At 39.7% G+C, this 20,283-nt stretch overlaps 3 protein-coding genes and 1 long non-coding RNA gene across 5 annotated transcripts; 2 read left to right on the top strand and 2 right to left on the bottom strand.

Annotated features, from left to right (window-relative positions):
- Positions 5,435-12,398, top strand: LOC18767889 (eukaryotic translation initiation factor 2D). 2 transcript variants are annotated; one of them, XM_020570529.1, is made up of 9 exons: positions 5,435-5,684; positions 6,455-6,566; positions 7,952-8,142; positions 8,266-8,360; positions 8,448-8,876; positions 9,016-9,124; positions 10,097-10,742; positions 11,215-11,349; positions 12,086-12,398. In XM_020570529.1, exons 1-8 carry the CDS (start codon positions 5,550-5,552, stop codon positions 11,334-11,336), a joined length of 1,839 nt encoding a protein of 612 aa, XP_020426118.1. In that variant the 5' UTR covers positions 5,435-5,549; the 3' UTR covers positions 11,337-11,349; positions 12,086-12,398. The 2 variants fall into 2 exon arrangements, with proteins under 2 accessions (XP_020426118.1, XP_007200620.1); XM_007200558.2 differs by having other exon boundaries at positions 5,454-5,684; positions 12,075-12,398.
- Positions 13,320-14,928, bottom strand: LOC18768203 (probable carboxylesterase 18). The gene is made up of 2 exons (XM_007200703.2): positions 13,603-14,928; positions 13,320-13,431 (listed from the first exon to the last, which is right to left on the bottom strand). The coding sequence occupies exons 1-2, from the start codon at positions 14,588-14,590 to the stop codon at positions 13,418-13,420; spliced, it is 1,002 nt and encodes a 333-aa protein (XP_007200765.2). The 5' UTR covers positions 14,591-14,928; the 3' UTR covers positions 13,320-13,417.
- Positions 16,507-18,943, top strand: LOC18768140 (plant intracellular Ras-group-related LRR protein 1). Its single transcript, XM_007201100.2, has 3 exons — positions 16,507-17,589; positions 17,674-17,840; positions 17,984-18,943. Exons 1-3 carry the CDS (start codon positions 16,795-16,797, stop codon positions 18,615-18,617), a joined length of 1,596 nt encoding a protein of 531 aa, XP_007201162.1. The 5' UTR covers positions 16,507-16,794; the 3' UTR covers positions 18,618-18,943.
- On the bottom strand, positions 19,181-20,079 carry LOC109950675. Its single transcript, XR_002272958.1, has 3 exons — positions 19,973-20,079; positions 19,563-19,712; positions 19,181-19,371 (listed from the first exon to the last, which is right to left on the bottom strand). It is a non-coding gene; the product is annotated as an uncharacterized LOC109950675 (long non-coding RNA).

The raw sequence follows: 20,283 nt of genomic DNA, 5'->3' as shown, positions 1-20,283 counted from the left end.
TCTTGTATAGTCGTCTTATTCACCCTCTCCTCAATGATCAATATTTTATTCCCGCTACCAAAGCCATACCATCCCACAGTTCCTACATCTAACTAAACCAACAGTCGCACCCTTCTTTGGCGCTGCAATTTCCTTATGTTTTTCATACAAGTATTGCTCTCTATACAAATCATATTGAGCCATCTCTAGTCATGCTCTCTGTTGCAATCAGATATTGAGCCCATGTTTTGATGTCTACTACGCTTGCCACAACCACGGCATCTTCGGCCTTCATCGAGCCTACCCATCATTTTTTTAAGTCGTCTACGCTTGCGGCAAGCACCTTATCCGTCTTCATTGCGATTCCTTCGTGAGCCTCGTCACTGCTCACTAAGCCGTTTATTTCCTCCGTGAGCCTTGTCACCGCTCACCGAGCCGTTATTTTCCTCTACGAGCCTCGTCAACGCTCGTCGAGCCTTTCATTTGACTGTTCTGCCGGTCTCTGGTTATTTTCCTCCACGAGCCTCGTCAACGCTCGTCGAGCCTTTCATTTGACTGTTCTGCCGGTCTCTGTCTTCTTCAGCTACTCTCTTGAGTTGTCTTTTCGCTTCTCAGTTTGAGCACCTTATCTTTGTCTTTGTCTCTGTTCATGATTTGCTGGGTTTCCTCCCTTACTATTCTCCTTTTTTGAAGTTTTTTCTTCATGAGACAGCCGTATGCTACCACATTCCCCTCTTGCATTTGTTTCTGCCATGAGACTGGCATGTTTGAATCTCTTTACTATTATTTCAATTTCTCTTCTTTCAAATCTTGACCATTTATCAGTGTCAAATTTGATGGGGAGATATATGCAACTTTATTTGGGTGCTGCTTCCTTCAACTCACGACTCTCATACATCGTCGGATTTGAGAGGAGCAACAACCCCCTTTACAGCAGCACACCGCTGCTCCATTTGCCTCCAAATTTGCCTTCATTACAACAGTGACACAGCTGCGACACAGCTGCCCCCTCTACAGCAGTGACACCACTGCCTCTTTATCAGCAACCTTTGGGAGTAACACCTTTCACAATCTCTTGTGCAAGTTGGACGTTCTTGATATCCACTCTCCAACTTGAGGGGGAGTGTTGGAAATTAGGAATGTTATTAAATTGTTATTTAGTTTCCTTTTATTAGTTGATTGTAATTGATTTGGAGTAGTCTCCAAGTAACCTAGTTTTCCTAGTTAAGCTTGTAATATCTCTATAAATACTTAGCCTTTTGGCTCTATCAATAACAACTGAGAATTATTCTTCTTAACAAAATCTCTAATTTCACATTAGCTAATTACCATGCTCTATTCACATAACCGAAACAATAAATTGGAATTTCAACATAGAAACACACTTCTTGCTTAACAGAACCAAAAATAACCACCAAACAACTCTATCTAAAGCAGCTAAACACCACCTACAAAACATTAAAAGCAGATATGATTAAGAGAGAAGAGGAGGAAAAGCAAGAAAAAAATCAAAAAAATTGCAGTTTCTCATTTTCTAGTCCCAAAACTGTCCAAATATGTTTTTCTGTCCAGTGTTTTTATATGAGATGCTTGAACTTTGTTACTCCACTACTAACACAAAAGAAAAATCCTGGAAAACAAATCCAAAGAGCCGTGAACCCCTAAAGTATAGCCATCCAAAAACATTCAAGGCCAAAATATTTACTTGTTGCTCATGAAAAATCAATTCCTTGTTTGGACCCCAAAATTTTTAATCTCAAACTACATTCCTCCAACATATTCTGTTTGTGATAAGCACATGATTTACGATAAATAATGATTTTCAAAAGGAAATGAAAAAAAAAAAAGCGCTACTAATATGCATAAATCATATAATCGTCTATATGCACATGACTTCAATATTTCAATATAACGCTTTTATACATGCACCAAGATGACTAAACAGATAGGTTATCACAGGATGAGAAGACTAAAGAGATAACAAACTCTTCATTACTATCTGAAATGCTGCTCATATTTTTAACACCAACATAAATTTAGTTTTGTGTAAACAACTTCACAATCACAAATATCTATTATTCTGTCAAGGAATTAACTTGATTCCATAACAATCAAATAATATGCATATACTAATGTCAAGCCTAGTTAAACCGATAAGCACAGTTAGCACATTCGACTCAAAACTCATAATCAATCAAGCCCACCAAGTCTAGAAATCAAGTGAAATGTTTACTGAGAACCTCAGGGGATAAACATTCAAAAGGGAAAAAAAAACTCATCATCAAAGCATATTCTACTTCTATTCTTTGGGGCACTAAATATTACTTCTAGTTAACCAGCGATGCCAAAATCCCTACCCAACAAAAAAAAGAAGGAAACATATATAACTATTTGCATAATTACAAGTAAATCATATGTTGTTATTTTCAGTAACATAGAGCAACAGAGCATAAGATAAGGATGTGAAGCATTCATTATATGAAAACCATGAGAACAAACAGCAAACATAGAATTAAACTATGACAACCAATTTGGAATGGAAGAAAATTAAAAATAATTTAAGTTTTTGGAAGGGATAAGGGTGTTTAACAAAAGCTCTTGACAATAACACAATTTTTTTGGTTAGCTGATCAAAGTATACAGGTGAAAACTGAGAATCCTAGAAAATTGTGCCTTAGTTGCTAACATATAAGTTTATAACACACTAACAATTAAATCGAAGACATTCAAATGCAAAAAATGGGGCATTACAAAACCTAAAACCTATAAAAGAAACCAAAGCGGATTCTAGCTAAAATTCAATGAATTCATACCCAAAAGATGCTCTAAACAATCAAAAGTTACCTATTGATGAAATAAAGACTAAAAAATGCGCTAAAATGGTGAGGGGATGCATACCCAAAAACAAAGGATGCAAGAACTCGCAGCCAAGAAAGGCAGAAGATGTCTGAGACGAAGGCTGAAGAAACGATGAAAAATATCTCAACGAACAGACAAATCCATGAAATGAAGACCAAAAAGGTGGTTGGATTCGCATCACGCCTCCCCAAACAAAAATTGACGGCCGCAAAAGCATCTCCAACAGTGAACAGAAATCTTCCGTCGCTGCCCCCCAACCAGGCCAACCAGCTAGTTCGAAATCAACTGGAGATGAACTCATTGTCTGAGCAAACAAAACGTTCGTAGGGGAAGAAAGACTGAAGGAAAAGGGGCAAAAAGGGAAGAGCAGAAAAGGTTTAGTGAAGGGCATTTTCGGCAATTCACTATGCTAGATGGGCATTTTCGTCAGTGCACTGTGCTTAAGAATAGTGTTTAGTTGGATTGAGCTTTAGTATATATATAATTTTTTTTCAGACTTGGTTCGACTTGGTTTTCTCATTTTTCGGTTCTAATGTCCACCCCAATTTGGTTTTAGTAAAAACAATAAAATAAAATATAACATAATCAAATCTCAAAAATAAAAAATAAACCTAGCACGCACATACACACACTCCCTATCTCCTTTCCCGACAAGCACCCTTCATGTTTGTACCATATTTGACATGCCACTCACGTCATGACCAGTGGAAAGAGTACGATGCTACGGAATACCTTATGGACCACACTGACAAACCAAGTAGTATGGATCGATAGGTACCTTGAGTGCCTACGACAGATTCCACACCCAACGTAGCCTTGTAACCCATGTTGGCGAGCCCAGTCCTACAAATGGCAAGCGCTTCCGGCCCTATCCTCTGATTATTCATCAACTATGCGTCCGGCACGCCTTGCCGATTCTATGCCCTAAAAGACATCTTGTGAGACGTTCTCGAATCCCCTGCTGGGATATTTGCTGGGACTCGTGTCAACCTTAAAAGACACTCACATGGGTTCCACGTTGAAACTAAGTACTAAGGGAATGCCCAACACTCTCTATAAATATGGCCTCTTGCCCTAGATATAGGGTAAGACTTTCGACTTTACTCATATGCTCTTGCATTGTCAATAGCTTGCTCTTTAAACTAATTTTAACATCGAAGGGTCTTCGGCCGGTACCACACCGATGCTTTAGTCCTCATTTGTTGTTCTCTTATTGGCCTAGATCAAGCATCGCCAACCAAGGAAAAACGTGCTGACTGAAGGCACAATCGCCACCCCCCTCTCCAATCGTCCACATCACCTGTAAGTTACTCTTATCTATATCTGTTTAGTTTTAGCACCAACACTTCCTGTCAGCCATGATTGCTAATAAGGGTGGGTGTGATTCGGTCCGGTTTGTTTTTTACCTCACATTGAAACCAATACTATTCAACCAATATGATTTGGCCAATCTCTATATCTTTAGATTGTGTTGTCGAGGAATCTTGGATTCTTTATCTTCTTTGTTGCACTTGCCCTCACCTGATCTTGACTTGTAGTAATGTAATTATGCAACAGTAAACACACACCATCATGTTCATTCTAACTCATGCTTACCCATCTGTTTTCTTTTTTGGTCAAAGCTCATTCAATTCTTTTCTTTTTTGGTCAAAGCTTAACCCAATTCTCAATTGTATAATGTGATGGGAGGAGTTTGACTTAAAAGAAAAGTTGTGGGCAATGGGGTCTAGTCTAGTGGAAAAATGCATTGACTTACACAACAGTGATCTCAAGTTTGAACAATCATGACATTTTTGGTAGTATGTGTGACAAACTCTCATCTCGGTGTAGACTATCGCTTACATTAAAAAAAAAAGAGTTGTGATGGTAGGAGTTACATTAAGAAAACCGAGAAGATACAACTATGACCAACAAAAAGACAAGAGAGGACATAATACAATAATTGGATGAAAGTGAGATTGTTTGTGATCATACAAGTCTATTTATCTCACATTTACAACAATAATTTAATTCCCCCATTGCCCTTTACAAAGGTTGGTTTTGTTTTTGGCTTAAAAAGAAATGCTAATTTAGGGATTAGGTTAAGAAAGCTCAAGGTTTGCATTTCCTCTCAACCTACCTAACGAAATAAACAATTTTAGGGATTAGTTTCAAATAAAATCACAAACCCAAGAATCACAGTATCACATTAGACTGCTTGCGCAAATGACACAAATTTTGATAAGCAAGTTTGACACTGAGTTAGCCCAACCACAATTGTGCGGCTAGCACAACCTCAGATGAGATCTTATCTCTTAATTATTAAATCAAATTAGTTAGCCATTGAATTAAATTAGTTAGTTTAATCAAATAAAAAAGATATGACCCCATCTAATGACCTTAGATAAAGTCCTCGTAATAAAATGACTCGTACTTATTAGATAAGGCATGTCCACGTTTTATACACAAACCCACATTTGGTTTTGGGTTTAACTCGTATTAGGTGTTTGCCCAAATAGAGTTCGGGTATATTTTCGGGCCGGTGCAGTGATCGAATTATTGGGTGCATTTAACAGCCCCTTACTATATGTTTTTAAGCCCAAGGGCTAACAGCACCGCCCTAGCAGTTTTTGCCCAGAACCTTCTACTCTGTCTAAACAGCGCAAACACAAGCACATGCCTGAAATGTGAAAACTCACTCTCAGAAAAGAAAGAAGAACTGAGAAACAAAGATGTTCAAGAAGGCAGTGGAAGCAAGGTCGCACCAGAGACTGTCAGGGGCTGATAGGAAGAAGCTTAAGAGAAGCCTCAAAAACAAATTTCCCGGAGCTTCTGAGTCCGATATCGATTCTTTACTCCCTCCCAAGGTCGTCTTTCAATTCAAGATTTTGTATGTTGTTTCTCCATTAATTGGGTAATGGGATTGCTTGGCATTTCTCATTTCGAAATGGGTTCAGTAGGTTTCTGGGTTTTTCTGCTTCCTCGAGTTTTAGTGCTGCCTTGATGTATATATCTTGTTACTTTCGAAAAATTTGAATACTTCCAATGATTGGTAAATGAATTCTGGGTTTGTTTTTTAAGCGTAGTTGAAAGCGGGGTTAAGGTTTTTGTTTAATCTTAAACACTTATGATGAGTTTGGATAATCTATTATTCCTGTTCGGATTAGTAGGATTTATTTATTTATCCCATGTAGTAGTGTAGCATTTTAGATAGGAGCCATTTCCCTTGTTTACCAGAATGTTAGTATTGGCCTAATCCTATTCTAGTTTTGAATTTTAAAATTTTCACGAAATGCACTTTGGTATGCATTTCGATTTTCAAAATTAGCCTAATCCTATTCTAGTTGAGGGTTTAGTAGACTTCTTTTTCCATTGTTTTGGTTGTCATTTGTACTGGTGCCCTGAGTTCAAATTACTGCATTCTGACTAAAATTTTGCACCTAGTTTTTGCCAATTGCAGTGAGTGATTGTACTAATAACCAGAATGCAATTATTCTTAAGTTAGTGAGTTGATAATGAAACATCCAGTACGAATTACAAAAGAAATAAGTGTGGGGAAGTTTTGATATTAGATTTATTTTGGATAAAATAGCTTCATTACTGACAACTGCACCTTTTTATGAAAGTAATCTTCTAGGTGGAGATAGCAGTTGCAAAATTTCAAAATCGAGTCCATGTATATGGTGTAGAGGGAGGCTTTCCTATCTTCTTTGATATTGATGGGCGTGGCACAGACATTTTTCCCACAGGTATCACACCATCTTTTTCAAATATTCTTTCCTTAATGTTTAGTTTGGTTTTTAGCCTTACTATATTTTTCTAGTATGTGCGACACTTGACTAGGTAGTTCTTTTGAATGAGGTTGATGCTAGCATGACACCAAGAAGTATGAAGACGATAATTTTAACTTTCTGTTTGAGTATGTGTATCAAAGACACTACTTTGATTGCTATGATAATTCTCGAAAGAGAGCCTAATCAAACAAATAATGTCTACTAATATATATACATATACATACACACAGCCCCCTTCTATTGAGGGACACCCTTTAGGGTCCCCTACGAAATTTTTTTCAAAGATCCAAACCATCTATTTTTTAAGTCTACATTCATAGATCATTCTTGCAAAAAATTAGACAAATTGGAAACCGTTTCGACATCCAATCGTGTCCTACAAAATCAATGAACACGGTGCTTCAAGAAAGTACTAAAATTTCAATAACTCAATTGAATGTTCAAATGATATCAAATTCAAGTGATTTTTTGTAGAGATGATCTTTGAATGATTATCTAAAAAATAGACGGTTTGGATTAGCGAAATACAATGCGAAGTGAGCCCTACAAGGGCGTCCCTCAATGGAAGCTCTCTGTATATATATATATATATATAAATCTAAATTTCCTGCATTTCATGATGCGCAATTTGGTTGTTATATGGAGAAACTTTTTTGAAACAAATTATAATGTGAACTACTTTTCATGCTGTCACATGACTACTTGAGTTCCTGTTTCCTGTTAGTGAAAGATTTAGTTACGAACTGAACACGTTAAATTAACTAATCTATTGAAGTTCCAAAGTGTAATTAATTCTTCTTATTTTTTAAATAACTGTATTTATTTCTCTTTGGAACTGGTTTGGCTTGTTTAAGTGTTTTTTTGATTGGGTTACATTGTGTTATAAGTTGTAGAAGTTATGTTTGAAAGGTTACCATGTGAGTGTACAATCTTTCTATAGTGCAATCTTTTCTCACAATAGTGTTGAGGCATGATCCCAAATTAATGTTAAGTGGATTTGTATCTTAAAAATCTTTAGAACACACTGCACATGCACACTACTACGGGTAATTCAGAAAGGAAATAAATGAAAATTGCCGAGAAGTTTGGCCCCTAATTTGGTTTGGAATAAGAGTGACGCCAAACTATAAGTAAAGCAATTTAAATTATTAATAATTTCTATAAAAGAATGTACAAAGCTGAAGAAACATAGGACTTGGTTGTTTACTTCCTAATTTGGGTCAATAAAAAGTTGAAGAAGTCTCTCTGGTCGAATGTGGTCAATCATGCAAAATATGCTAGTCAGAGCATATGTGCAACATAATCACAATTTTTGTTTGCTTGATGGTTTTCCATTTCAGTTTATGCGCTCTGGAAGGTCCCTGATCTCTTGCCTTCTTTCGTCCTGAAAGGGGGTGAGGTTTCTCGATATATCATTGGAGGGGCGGATTTGATGTTCCCTGGTATCAGCATACCTGCTGAAGGTCTACCTTCATTTATAGCAGGGGAAGCATGGGCAGTAAAAGTTCCAGGAAATCCAGCTCCAATTGCTGTAAGGCTCTTTTTAATAAGTATATGCTAATGCATTTAGGATTACCAGGACAAACCTTCAGTTCATTTATTTATTTAAATTAAAATTAGGGCATATTCTTCTTATTTGTCAATTTCACTACAGGTGGGGACTACCACTATGAGCAGTACTGAAGCAGCAAAAGCTGGCTTACGAGGAAAGGCCTTAAAGATTATGCACTATTACCATGACTTACTTTGGTAGGTATCTGTGGAGAAACGGACATAGAGATTGATCAATAATTGGACATTTTGTATAATAACATTTTTTGTGGGATCTTTTTCCAGGGAATCAGTAGAGTGTCCTTATGTGCCAAATGCCGGGTTTTTTGAAGATGTTGTGTTTGAGGATCCTACCTTGTCATCATTGCAAGTTTCTGATTCATACTCTGGTGCAAATTATAGTTCAAATGATCAACAGAATGGCATCAGTGATAAGGAAAATGGGAAATCTGTTGATGTTGCTGATGTGCTCTCTGAACCTAGTTCTGCTTCGGTGGCACAGACCAATTCTGGGAATGAGATTGCTGAAGAAATAGCTGCACATGTAGACGATCTGAAGGTAACAGATGATGGCTCTGCTGATCAGTCAATTGGGGAGGATCAACATCCTCTTTCCACTGAGGATGTAGACACGCTTTTAGAAAAATGCCTTTTGCAAGCATTGCATACAACTGTTAAGGATAAAGACCTTCCCATGCCTGGAAGCACACTTTGGTATGATAAATATATTATATTTGTTCCACATGATCTCTCTCTCTCTCTCTCTCTCTCTCTCTCTCTCTCTCTCTCTCTGGTGTAAACATTTGATTTATAAAATTTCCTTCACTTGTTTTTTGTTTTTTGTTTTCTACAGGTCAAACCATGTTTTGCCTTGTAGGCCTTCCGGGATCACACTAGACATCAAGAAATCATCATACAAAAAATTATCGAAGTGGTTACAAGCTAAATCTTCTACGGGATTGGTGCGTACAGCTTTTCATTTTCTTCTCCTTGAAAGAGAACCCTTTTAGTGCTTTAACCTTGTCATTTTGGGAGCTCGTATCTTATTGGATATCCTCTAGTTTTCTTGATTTTGCAAGCCAATGAGTTCTAAACTTCTAAGTGGTCTTGTAGTAAGAGCACCAAGTGATAGTAATGAATAGGATGCTGAATTAAGTTGTGAGTCTTACTCTTTAGCAAGCACGGACAAAGTTGTAACAGTACTTATTTATAGTTATAAATCTGTATTCTAGTAAATTTAAGGTTGTGCTTTATTATAGTCAGGCATACATGAAGAATTAAGTTTAAATGTTTTCAGAGGTATTCTTATGTGTCAAGTTAAATTGATTTTTGAGAGTTATGAGTGGCATTATTGGTCTCAGCTATGTTAATAGGATTGCTTTGGAACTTGGAAGAGAGACTAAAAAGATTTTATCCTAAGTTTCTACGAGCATTATGAAAAAGAAGTATACAGTGAGCAAAAAAAAAAAAAAACTTTAATTCCAAGATCAGTCATATGGTCTTCCTTTATTGGTTTCAGCAGTGCATTTCTTCGTTTGATGACTTGTCTTTCAATTTTGTTGTCTTTAGTTTTCCATTCTGCTGATAAAAAAAGAAGGCATGATTTTCTTCATTTTAGTTTAGCTATCTATAACTGGAGAATAGTGGTTCATGGGCACCTTTTCTGTGAATTTATGCGTAGATGGCAAGTTGTATTTTGGAAGCAGTACTGAGTTGTGACTTTTGAGTCTTGTTGATATTTATGCTTAGCTTGTTAATAAATCTCTGGTATGTTCTGAAAGGGGGTGATAACCTTGATTAAGTAGAGAAGTTTAACAGAGACAGGTGATTGAATTTTGATGTTCTTGTAACTGTTATGCCTTTTTACAGTTAAGTTTTTTAGATGAATCTTTATTCTCGTTGCTCATGCTATGTTGGCTTCAAAACATGCGCAGATTACGGTGAAAGAAGATAAATATAAAAAGGAGTCCATATTATTATCCGTTAACCGCAAGCATCCAGATTACTCATCTTTCAAGCCAGAGAAACGGCAAGTGGAGAAAACTGTTCAAACTGGTGTTCCTACCGTCAGTGAAAGTCGGTCACTCAAAATGCTTGAAGTGGTCGAGGTCTATAAACCAAGTGTACACGTAAATCCCATATTAGCTTCTGTAGGGGCTGACACAGGAAAACTTTACAGTGCTTCAGAGGCCACTGATATTGTCTTTACATATGTTGAAAAAGAAAACTTGGTTAAGCAGACAGATAAATCCATTGTGGTTTTGGATCCAATATTATGTGATGCACTGTTCAAAGGAGCCATAAAAAAAGGTACAATGTACCCAACGGAAATTCATAAGAGGGATTTAGGAGCAGCATTTGTAAACCGGATGCAAGCCCATCATGTTGTGACGAGGGGAAGTGAGTCGGTTGTTCGTAAAGGTGGTTTGAAAACAATACAAATAATGACAGAAAGGCGGCAAGGTAATAAGAAAGTAACCAAATTGTCAGGACTGGAAACTTTTTTGGTGGACCCTGAAGCTTTGGCATCAGAGCTACAGAAGAAGTTTGCTTGCAGCACAACAGTGGTTGAACTACCAGGTGCAGTGCTCCATTGTCCCTGAATGAATGTCTGTTGGGTCGTAACTTTTTCTCTTCATGACTTGGAATGTTTATGTAGCCATTTATTAGAAAAATTAATGTCTCTGTGGAAAGTTTTCAGTAGGTAATATTACATTTCTGCCTTTCTATTTGTCTTTTGTTGATGATAAGCAGAGGTGATTATTTTTTGTTTTTCTATATTTGAAAACATGATGGTCCTGTGTTCCCCATACCAAGTAAGAGTGTGTGGTTCTCTTTTTTTTTTTTTGGGTGGTGGGGGGTTCGAATATTAGTGCTCCTATTAGTCATGTAAATGTTGTTTCTTCTTGTTTATTGTATGATGATACAATTTCTCCGATAGTACGAAATGCATCTTGCAAGTTTGGTTGTCTGGGAATAGTACTTATTGTGGCTTCTTGAGGATCCCTTCCTAGGTTTTCTTATGAACATACATTTATATTTCTCTTTTCAGGTAAGAAAGGGCATGAGGTTGTGGTTCAAGGTGGTGTGATTGATGATCTGGCAAAGCATATGATTGAACAATATGGGATCCCAAAGAGATTCATTGAGGTTCTTGATAAAACCAGGAGATGAGTGGTTGAGAAAGGTTGGTATACTTGATTCTTCTTGATGGTAGTAGGAGCAGCATAGGGTAAATTATTCTTATTAATTTGACTAGGACAAGTAGCCATATCATACTGTCTTATGACAGACATATTGGTGTTGGCCAGCTATCTATTATTTTAGTTTTTCAATAAACTGATAGGTGCCTTGTCTCTCATTTATATTATTCTTACGGTAACTTTCTTTTAGGAATAGCTAATACAGAGATAACTACTATTACTTTAGGTGGGAAAAAAAAAACTTCCCAGCACTACTACGTTCATGATGAACAATATTAGTCCTGTTGTTAGATTGACATAAAAGGGAAATCATGTAATGACTTGTGTTTCAGCATTTATATCAACAATCATGTAATGACTTGTGTCCGAACAGTATTAAAGACCTATAATATCCTCGATGCTTTTTTTCCAGCAGTGTTAATACATTTGATTCAAAATTTCCGTCTAAGGTTTTCTTGAGATTGATATTTTGTCGATATGTCTATTGATAGATCCCGTTACAGTTGATATTTAACTTCCAACAAATAATACAGTTGACCGGCCGGCCACTGCATTTTTGTGATTTATGGATGTGATTTATTATCCAATTTTCATTGATTTGTAAATAGTTAATTCCTTTATGAAAATTGTAGTTTTTCCCCCCCTGAAAAGAACCCAAGAATCGTAAAGATACATGTACTCGAGTATTGTTGGATGTGAAATATTACAGTTTTCTGACAGGTCATATTGTGAAAAGGAGGTGATTTCAGATTGGAAGTGATGGCGTTGTTGATTGTTGTGGTGGAAGCGAAGTGCACAATAGTAGTGCTTGATACAACGAACCCATAGATGAGAACCAGAGGGCTTTATTTATTGAACTTGGATTTGGAGAGTACGGAGCTGAATTTTCAATGCAATATCTGAGTTTTTTTTTTCTTTTGGGGGAAATTATGCAATATTTGTATTTTTAGCTTAATAATTATAGCGTTTCAACAGACCTATGTAGTTGTATATAATGTTCTACTAAGGTCCCGTTTGGGATTGTTTTTTTTTTCTTTTGGCTAAAAATCTGATTCACTTTAAAGTTAAGCAATTTAGGGTGTTCGGTAAAAATAAAATATCACGATTATTTTAAAAGCAATAGCCTTTTGACAGAAGCTTTTAAAAGCAGGTCTGGGTTGTTTTTCAAAGTTGTTTTCAAAAGAAGCAGAGATGAATTTTTAATGAATTTTTTTAATTCCCAAAATATCATAATTCATTTGAAAAAATGACACCATCTCCACTTTCACATCCAACTCCACCACTTGCACCATCACATTCACTTCCTCCACCACCACCACCACATCCTTCTCCTCCTCATCTTCCGTCGCCACCATCACCACCACCACAACCACCATCTTCACCACCACCACCACCACTACCTCCTCCTCCTCCTAAACCTCCCCATCCACTACAACCTCCACAACCACCACAACCACCTCCTCCAAAACCTCCACATCCACTACCACCTCCACAACCAACACCACAACCACCACCATGTTGCCACTACCACCACCACCACCACCACCACCACTACCACAACCACCAACTCCACCTTCATCACAACCACTACCTCCACTCCATCACTACCACTACCACCACATGATTAGTACATAATACTTTTAACATCATATCTATTTTAGTCATTATTCACAGTTACAATAATTTTATATTAAAATTTACCAAACGGTTTTGACACTGTTTTTTGTACTAACAGCACTTTAAAAATATTGTTTACCAAATGTGGAGCTGCTTTATTTTACAGTTAATTATTTTCAAAGCACAGTAGAAGCAACTTTTTTTAAAAGCGACAGCAATCCCAAACTTGGCCTAAGAAAGCTATAATATTTGCTAATCTCATATATCTCTTGTGTGTGGACATCGAGCATGCGTGTCAGGTGTTGTGCCATTACTTGTGGAGAAAAACTTCGTCTGTGAGACTTTCCTTAACTGTAGTTATGTGTCTATCTTTTTTATTACGTGACGTGAATGAGTGAAAGGCTTTTACAGACCGCCAATGAGATGAAAGGTTTTCTATGAGAGAGCTACCTGGAACTGGAATGGTAATCGGAATCCTTTCCTTAAATTAATTTTGACTAAAATTGCAAGAAAATCATTAACTAGCCACTTAAACAAAACCACTATGGATGGCCCCTACCATTCATATATGATATCATCCTCCTGAATGATATCCTATTTTATGTTCTGTCTGCTTACAATTTGCAATTGCACGAAATCTTTGACTTTGTTAAAAAAAGCAGCACGCTCTTCTAACTCCGGATGACCATAGAAAGTATGAATGGCGTTCGGATAATACACCAGCTCAGCTTCTTTCCCGCTTTTCTTCAACCCCTCGTAGTATCTCTTCTGCCACTCTTGCAGCGGATCAAATCCTCCCACGAACACAATCGTCGCCGGATAATCCGACCCCGATATATCCTCCGATTTGGGTCCGAACACGTTCGCCGCCGGGTGATCCCGATCCGACCCTTCCGGCAAAAACGCCCTCCACATCCAGTCCGTCCGCTCCAAATTCACTATCGGCACTCCCACCAGCCTCCTTTCGGGTTCCGTCCGTTCCTCTCCTCCGAAAAACGGCTGGATCGACAAGATCCCAACAACCTTCAGATTCTGGAACACGTGTCCGCTATATCTGAGCGCCACGTGGTGCGCTATGTTTCCACCCGCGCTGTCTCCCGCGAGGAAGCATTGTTTGAGATTCGCGCCCTCAAAGTAGTGGCCGTCGTTCTCCATGAATTTCAAGACGTCGAGTGCGTCGTCGTATTGGCACGGATACCGATGCTCAGGAGTGGGGCGGTAGTTGACAGAGACCACGACGGCTGGGAGTTCGCGAGCGAGCTTCTGGCAGAAGTCGTCGTAAGGTTTTGAGTTGGCGGCCATGAACGCAAACCCTCCGCCGTGGAAGAAGACGATGACGGGAAGGGTGGTGGCGGATTGGGAGGCGGTGGGAGTGTAGAGGCGGAACCAGAGGTTGCGGGACGAGTCGACGATGACGTCAGAGCTTTTGAGGTTTTTGTGAGGTTTCGTTAGAGGAGGGGATTTGAAGTCCAGGAGGTTGATGAAACAACGGTTGAGAGTGCCGTTTGAGCGGCGAGAGGCGTCTACGGCGAAGGAAAAGGAGGACATGAAGAGGCGGAGGCTCCATGAAAGATGTGGGGAGGCTAGCTGCTTTTGGTTTTGGTCCATTTCTTCTGTATGCGTCTATCTCCAGCTCTGACTGAAGCAAGGCAATGAATGAATTGTGTATATATATACATATACAGGGGCCGCTGGCAAATTAAGGTCCACCATCATTAAGTTGGCTCAACGGACGCTATAATGTGATTGAGCTTGGTTGGTTTGGTTGGTAGGTTCATCTGCCATGCCATTGGCCCATTGCCAACCCACCCATGTGCGCGCACATCCTTCATTATTTCCAATTCAACTAAAATAATCAACACAACTAAAAACCAACCCCAACACAAGCAGCCTCAGCCATCCTGGTGATCGATCCTTCCTTCGTTTTCACCCATCCCCCAGCCTCAGCCTCAGCCTCAGCCATGATTTTGTCCAGAACACAAGCAGCTGCAACCACGACGTTCTTGCTGTCTTTCTTGGCATCTCTGTGGGTCCTCCTGTTCTACAACGACCACATCACAGTCCTCTTACTCCCAGTTCTGGGAGCGTTGATGGTACTAGCATTGGTTGTGATCGCGGCACGGACGACCATGATGGCGTGGATCACAGTGCTTGTGCTGCTAACATTTGCCGGGAATCGTCGTCGGGTTTTGGTTCGACGCGGGAAGCTCATCACCGCTGATGTCGCAATCTACTTGTTCCAGGTGATCATGAAAGAGAGAGGCCTCCTTGCCGTTGCTTGTGCAACGGTTCTCAGTCTCATGGCCATGCTTGGCTTCAAAATTTGAAGACTACAACGCATGGGATTCTCTTTTTTATGTTTTTGATGAATCATTTTTACATACATGTCAGATTATCTTTTTTCTCTATGCCTTTTACTGTGCCAAGCTTCAGATAGCTTCAAAATGATAATGCTTCCCTCATTTGTTAATAAGAGGGACTCCTCCTTACCTACTAATAATGTGACTCAATCACAAACTCACAGTTCTTTTTTATTATTATTATTTTTAAAGGTGTATTTATTTTTCATTTTAATTAATTATAGAAAGAGAGACACGTGTCAGATTGTGGTTGAGCCTCGTTAATAGGTAAGGAGAAATTCCTTCTTATAGGCAAGGAGGGAAGCATTATCCTCCTCAAAATAAAATAATAAGAATGTCAAATCATGTAAGAAAAATTCGTCGGGATTGGTCTATTTTTTTTAATGATCTGAAGGGGATAGGTCTATCTAGACGAAGAATTCATTGGAATAGGTCTATCTTGAGCACTTTTGGGCTCAACTTAGTGATGTCTAGGCCTTCTGATTTTGCTGGACCTCGCAGAGGTGAATCCTGCCAGAAGAGTATTCACTCGGTAAGACCTAGGGCACTAGTGTGGTACTGACCGAAAGCTCTTCGATGCTTAAGTAAGTACGGATTTAGTAAGCGAACTGAACAGGCCTATAGGCAGTATGCCAAGAGTTCAGATTACCTCCATTTTGGGGAATTGTGCTCCTTTTATAGACCTTGGAAGGTGTGCAAGTTGTGTAGAATTTCGATGTGGGACTGTAGATATTTACTTTGAGTGCGCCACGTGTCCGGTGGGTGATTGGGGTTTTGACCGTGAGATCGGCAAGTGTGGGTGCCGAGGGCTTCCCTACCGATGCCCAATCTGTCCATGTGTCAGGCTCTCATTGATGGTTGTTTCGGGCATAAACAGGTCTAAAGTAGTGGTTGAGGCTGTATGAATTTTTAATAAGGATGCTCACGTTGGGCTGTCTAGATGGTATCTGTCTGTGGTGATTTCTTTACATTGGGGTGGGCTACTATTTTGATTTGCCTGGATTGAGTTATACAATTAAGCCTAATTTCATTTTCACAATACTCATCACTGGGCTGGAGTCCAGTGTAGCCTTAACGTGGATCAGCCCTTGGACATGAGTCTGTATGAGCAAAAGCCACGATGAGATTTTCATTTTGGACACTTGTAATCTAATTTTATATTCATACTCCAGTACAGTCTCTCTCTCCTCCCCACCCCACGATGAGCTTCTCAAATTCAAACCTGACCTCGTCAAGTCCGTCATTAATTCCGTTATCTACGCCCTCAAAAACCCATATCCAAAATCGGGCATACCTTCTTCACAAACGAAACGACGTTAATTACTCATCCCATTTTCATTCTTCACAACTCTCAACTCTCCTCTCCTCACCACTCTATCTCTCTCTCTCTCTGTGTTTCTCAAACTCAATCAATCAATCCACTCAACTTTCTCCTCCTCCGACACGACCCAAATGGATCCCAACCCGTCCAACTTCCCCATCCTCTCCTACGTCATGAACCGCCTCCCCTCCTTGGGGACCAAGCACACCGCACCCACCACCCCCATCGCCTCTGACCTCCATTCCATCCACATCGACGCCCACCCACAACCACCATCCAAATCCTCCACCGATCCATCCTCCTCCTCCTCTCAAACCACGATCGTTGACCACATGCCTCACTTGTCCGACCCCAAGGTCCTCGCCTCCATGACCCGGGCCATCTCCGACGTCTCCCAGACCCGCTCCGTTCTCAAAACCCTCGGCGACCGCCCCGACCACGAGGCCGTCGACGTTTCCAAGGCCAGGCTCGCCGCCGTCGATTCCGATTTGGCAAAGAAGCTAGAGGAGCTCGTTCTCTCGCCCCGCCCTGCTGACGTCGACCGACTCCAGTGGCGGGCCCACCTTGCGGAGAGAGAGCAGGAGTGCCGCGAGTCGGCGGAGAAGGAGAAACAAGGTTACAAGGCGATTGTGCAGCTGGATGAGTTGCACTCCGCCTACGAGAAGCTTCTCAAGGACGCCGAGCAGAGGCTCGTCAAGATTTACGAGTCGGCCGAGGCCGGCGTCATCGTCGAAGATGACAAGGTGGAGGAGGAGGGTTTCACCAGCGACCAAGTCCATGAGGAGGTGGTTGGGATTCTACAGGAGGCCTCCGGAACCGAGCTGGACAGGGTCAACCTCTCCGGTCGGCGGTTGCGGTTCTTGCCCGAGGCCTTTGGCCGGATTCGCGGTTTGCTTATGCTCGATCTTTCCAATAATGAACTCCAGGTTAGATTTCATTTCATTTGGTTTGATTTGATTTAATTAACTTGTTAATATTGAATTAAGGAAAAAAAAATCAATTTTGAACAGGTAATTCCTGATTCAATAGCTGGATTAGAGAAGCTTGAAGAGCTAAATTTGTCTTCGAATCTTCTGGAGGCACTGCCAGACTCAATCGGGATGTTGCAGAATTTGAAGGTCCTGAGTGCCTATGGGAACAAGCTAAGTGCCCTTCCTGACTCTATCTGTCAATGCAGGTAAATTCTAAAAAATTGTAAAGCTTGTATCTTGTTTTTCTTTAATTATTACAATATAACAATAAGTAAGACTGAGTTGTGTGTGTGTATGAGTGAGTGAGAAATGGAATGATTAGTAGTTTGGTTTTGCGAAATGTGGTTAGGTCATTGGTGGAGTTGGATGTGAGCTTCAACGGCCTCACATACTTGCCAACCAACATTGGTTTTGAGTTGGTCAATCTACAGAAGCTTTCTATCCAATTAAACAAAATACGTTCCCTTCCCACCTCTGTCTGTGAGTTGAGGTCCTTGCGCTACTTGGATGCTCACTTCAATGAGCTCCGCGGCCTTCCTCTAGCCTTTGGCCGGTTGACCAATCTTCAAATCCTCAATCTCTGCAGTAATTTTACCGATCTCACAGAGCTGCCCGACACTTTCGGTGATTTAACCAACCTCAAGGAACTTGACCTCAGCAACAATCAGATTCATGCTCTTCCAGATACTTTTGGCCGCCTGGACAATTTGACCAAACTTAATGTGGATGGGAACCCTCTTGTGCTTCCACCCCCGGACGTAGTTCAACAAGGTGTGGAAGCTGTCAAGGTTTTCATGGCCAAGAGATGGTTAGAGATACTGGTGGAAGAAGAAAGGAAGAGCATGCTTCAAGTACAAGAACGAGAAGAAACAGGATGGTTGACACGCAGCACTTCCTGGTTGAAGGATTATGTTTCTGGTGTGTCTGAATATATTGGATCTCCAAGAACTGCTAGAGACCCTATTCTTGACCAGCAGCTATGATTTCGTGCAATTTGCTGCAAAAAATTTGTCTTGCTATTCCTTTCTGTTTCTTTTGTTCACTTTCTTTTTACTTCTATTTCCTGTATCCATTCAAGCTTGGAAGAGGTGGAAGCCTTATAAAGTTTTGTTCTTTCAGTCCAATAGTTGTGAGATTTAAGGTTTGCTTTATGGTAATATGTAGAAAAGCTTGTGTCCTTTATAATTATGTAGTTTTAGTTGAACTTTCTGTAGTGAGCAAATTCATTAAATTTGAAGCATCAAATGTTGCCACCAGTTGTAATGCATTTTCCCGAAATACAACAATGTTGAATGCTTGTTATGCAAGATACTTGTGATGTCATCTAATAACCAAGTCATATTTTAAGTTTCTTGACTTCCTAGGTTGCTAATTTTATTGCATCTAATAACCCTACGTGGGATTCACGAGCAATGTTGAAACAACAACAAACTCTGTCAAGCTTCAAACTAGTGAACCTGAATGAAATGGAGAGGACTTTTTCTTGTTTTATCAGTTTCTGTTTACCAATAACTTCACTTACAGCCCTTGTAAAAATGGGGCAGAGATACCTGCGTTTGATGCCACGGAAGAACCTCCATTGCTAGATGTGGAACTTTTTGATTTGGATGGCCCCTTTCACCAAGCTATGCCACTACGCCACCCGAGATCAATTTTCTGAACTCCAAGAGGCGGGTGTCCCCTGAGAGAGCAAGCTTGTTCCTTCCTTGTCGGCCAAAGTTGCAGTCGAGAATTTTTCTTTTGACAAAAACAAAGGAGTTGAAACAATCATGGGCTAGTTGATGATGATGGAAACAAGGTGAGGAAACTGTATCACAATCTCTTCTTTCTTTTATTTGCTTGAATTTTAAAACTACGATGCCATTTAGTCGTACTGCCTTAGTGGTGCCTACTGAATGTTTAAAAACTTCAATTGAATCAATGGTTACCTCATAGGGATTCATCCAACATTTGAGAAACTGTTTGGGTTGCCGGCAGAAGTTCTTCTTATATATCACTGACTTTACATGACCTGAAGAGGAAAATTCCTGTACAGGTTCCAGCTTTGGTTCCCCCTGTGATCCATGCTATTCCACTACCTGTAAAAATAAAATGAAATTACAATCACAATTTATAGTTCTTCTTGAGCCTCTGACAGTTTACGTACAACACTGAAAATGAAATGAATGAATGTTTTAGATGTGGTAGCAAGCAGACTCATTAAATCTGATATGTTCTTGAGCTTAATCATATGAAGATGTTATGTTGGCTTCTATTCTATATTTTCTATGTATGAGAGTTTGTAAGGAATGTTATGCATAGGAGTGAAGAAAGTCGTCAAATGTGATGTTATGCATACAAGTGAAGAAAGTCTTCTCCTCTTCCATTAGCCCCGACCCGGCAACCATTAACAAGAAAACAAGAAATTAAATTAAATAGCTTGTTATATGATTTGGATGATATCTTGCACTTGCAGACCGATGTTAGTAAACAATCTACCATGGAATGAAGCCGGCTCACCAAAAACAATCTACATCGTTATACAAACATGTTCAACTGTTATTTTCAAGTTCCACGTGTAGCAGTAATTCTGGTGCTAATGGCTTCTTCAATCAAGTTGATGTAGTTGTACTTGTAGCCAAACAACAAAAGAGAGCATGCATATGCAAC

This window comes from Prunus persica, chromosome G8, assembly GCF_000346465.2.
Source record: "Prunus persica cultivar Lovell chromosome G8, Prunus_persica_NCBIv2, whole genome shotgun sequence".
In the NCBI taxonomy this organism is placed as follows: Eukaryota; Viridiplantae; Streptophyta; class Magnoliopsida; order Rosales; family Rosaceae; genus Prunus; species Prunus persica.
The sequence above is the reverse complement of the archived record's forward strand: the minus strand, read 5'-3'. Positions and strand labels throughout refer to the sequence as shown.

Coding starts and splice junctions, on each gene's coding strand:
- LOC18767889 (XM_020570529.1), top strand. CDS start 5,550: ATGTTCAAGAAGGCAGTGGAAGCAAGGTCGCACCAGAGACTGTCAGGG. Junction 9,125..10,096: donor CTAAATCTTCTACGGGATTG/GTGCGTACAGCT, acceptor AAACATGCGCAG/ATTACGGTGAAAGAAGATAA. Junction 10,743..11,214: donor AACAGTGGTTGAACTACCAG/GTGCAGTGCTCC, acceptor TTCTCTTTTCAG/GTAAGAAAGGGCATGAGGTT.
- LOC18768203 (XM_007200703.2), bottom strand. CDS start 14,590: ATGGACCAAAACCAAAAGCAGCTAGCCTCCCCACATCTTTCATGGAGC.
- LOC18768140 (XM_007201100.2), top strand. CDS start 16,795: ATGGATCCCAACCCGTCCAACTTCCCCATCCTCTCCTACGTCATGAAC. Junction 17,590..17,673: donor TTTCCAATAATGAACTCCAG/GTTAGATTTCAT, acceptor AATTTTGAACAG/GTAATTCCTGATTCAATAGC. Junction 17,841..17,983: donor GACTCTATCTGTCAATGCAG/GTAAATTCTAAA, acceptor AAATGTGGTTAG/GTCATTGGTGGAGTTGGATG.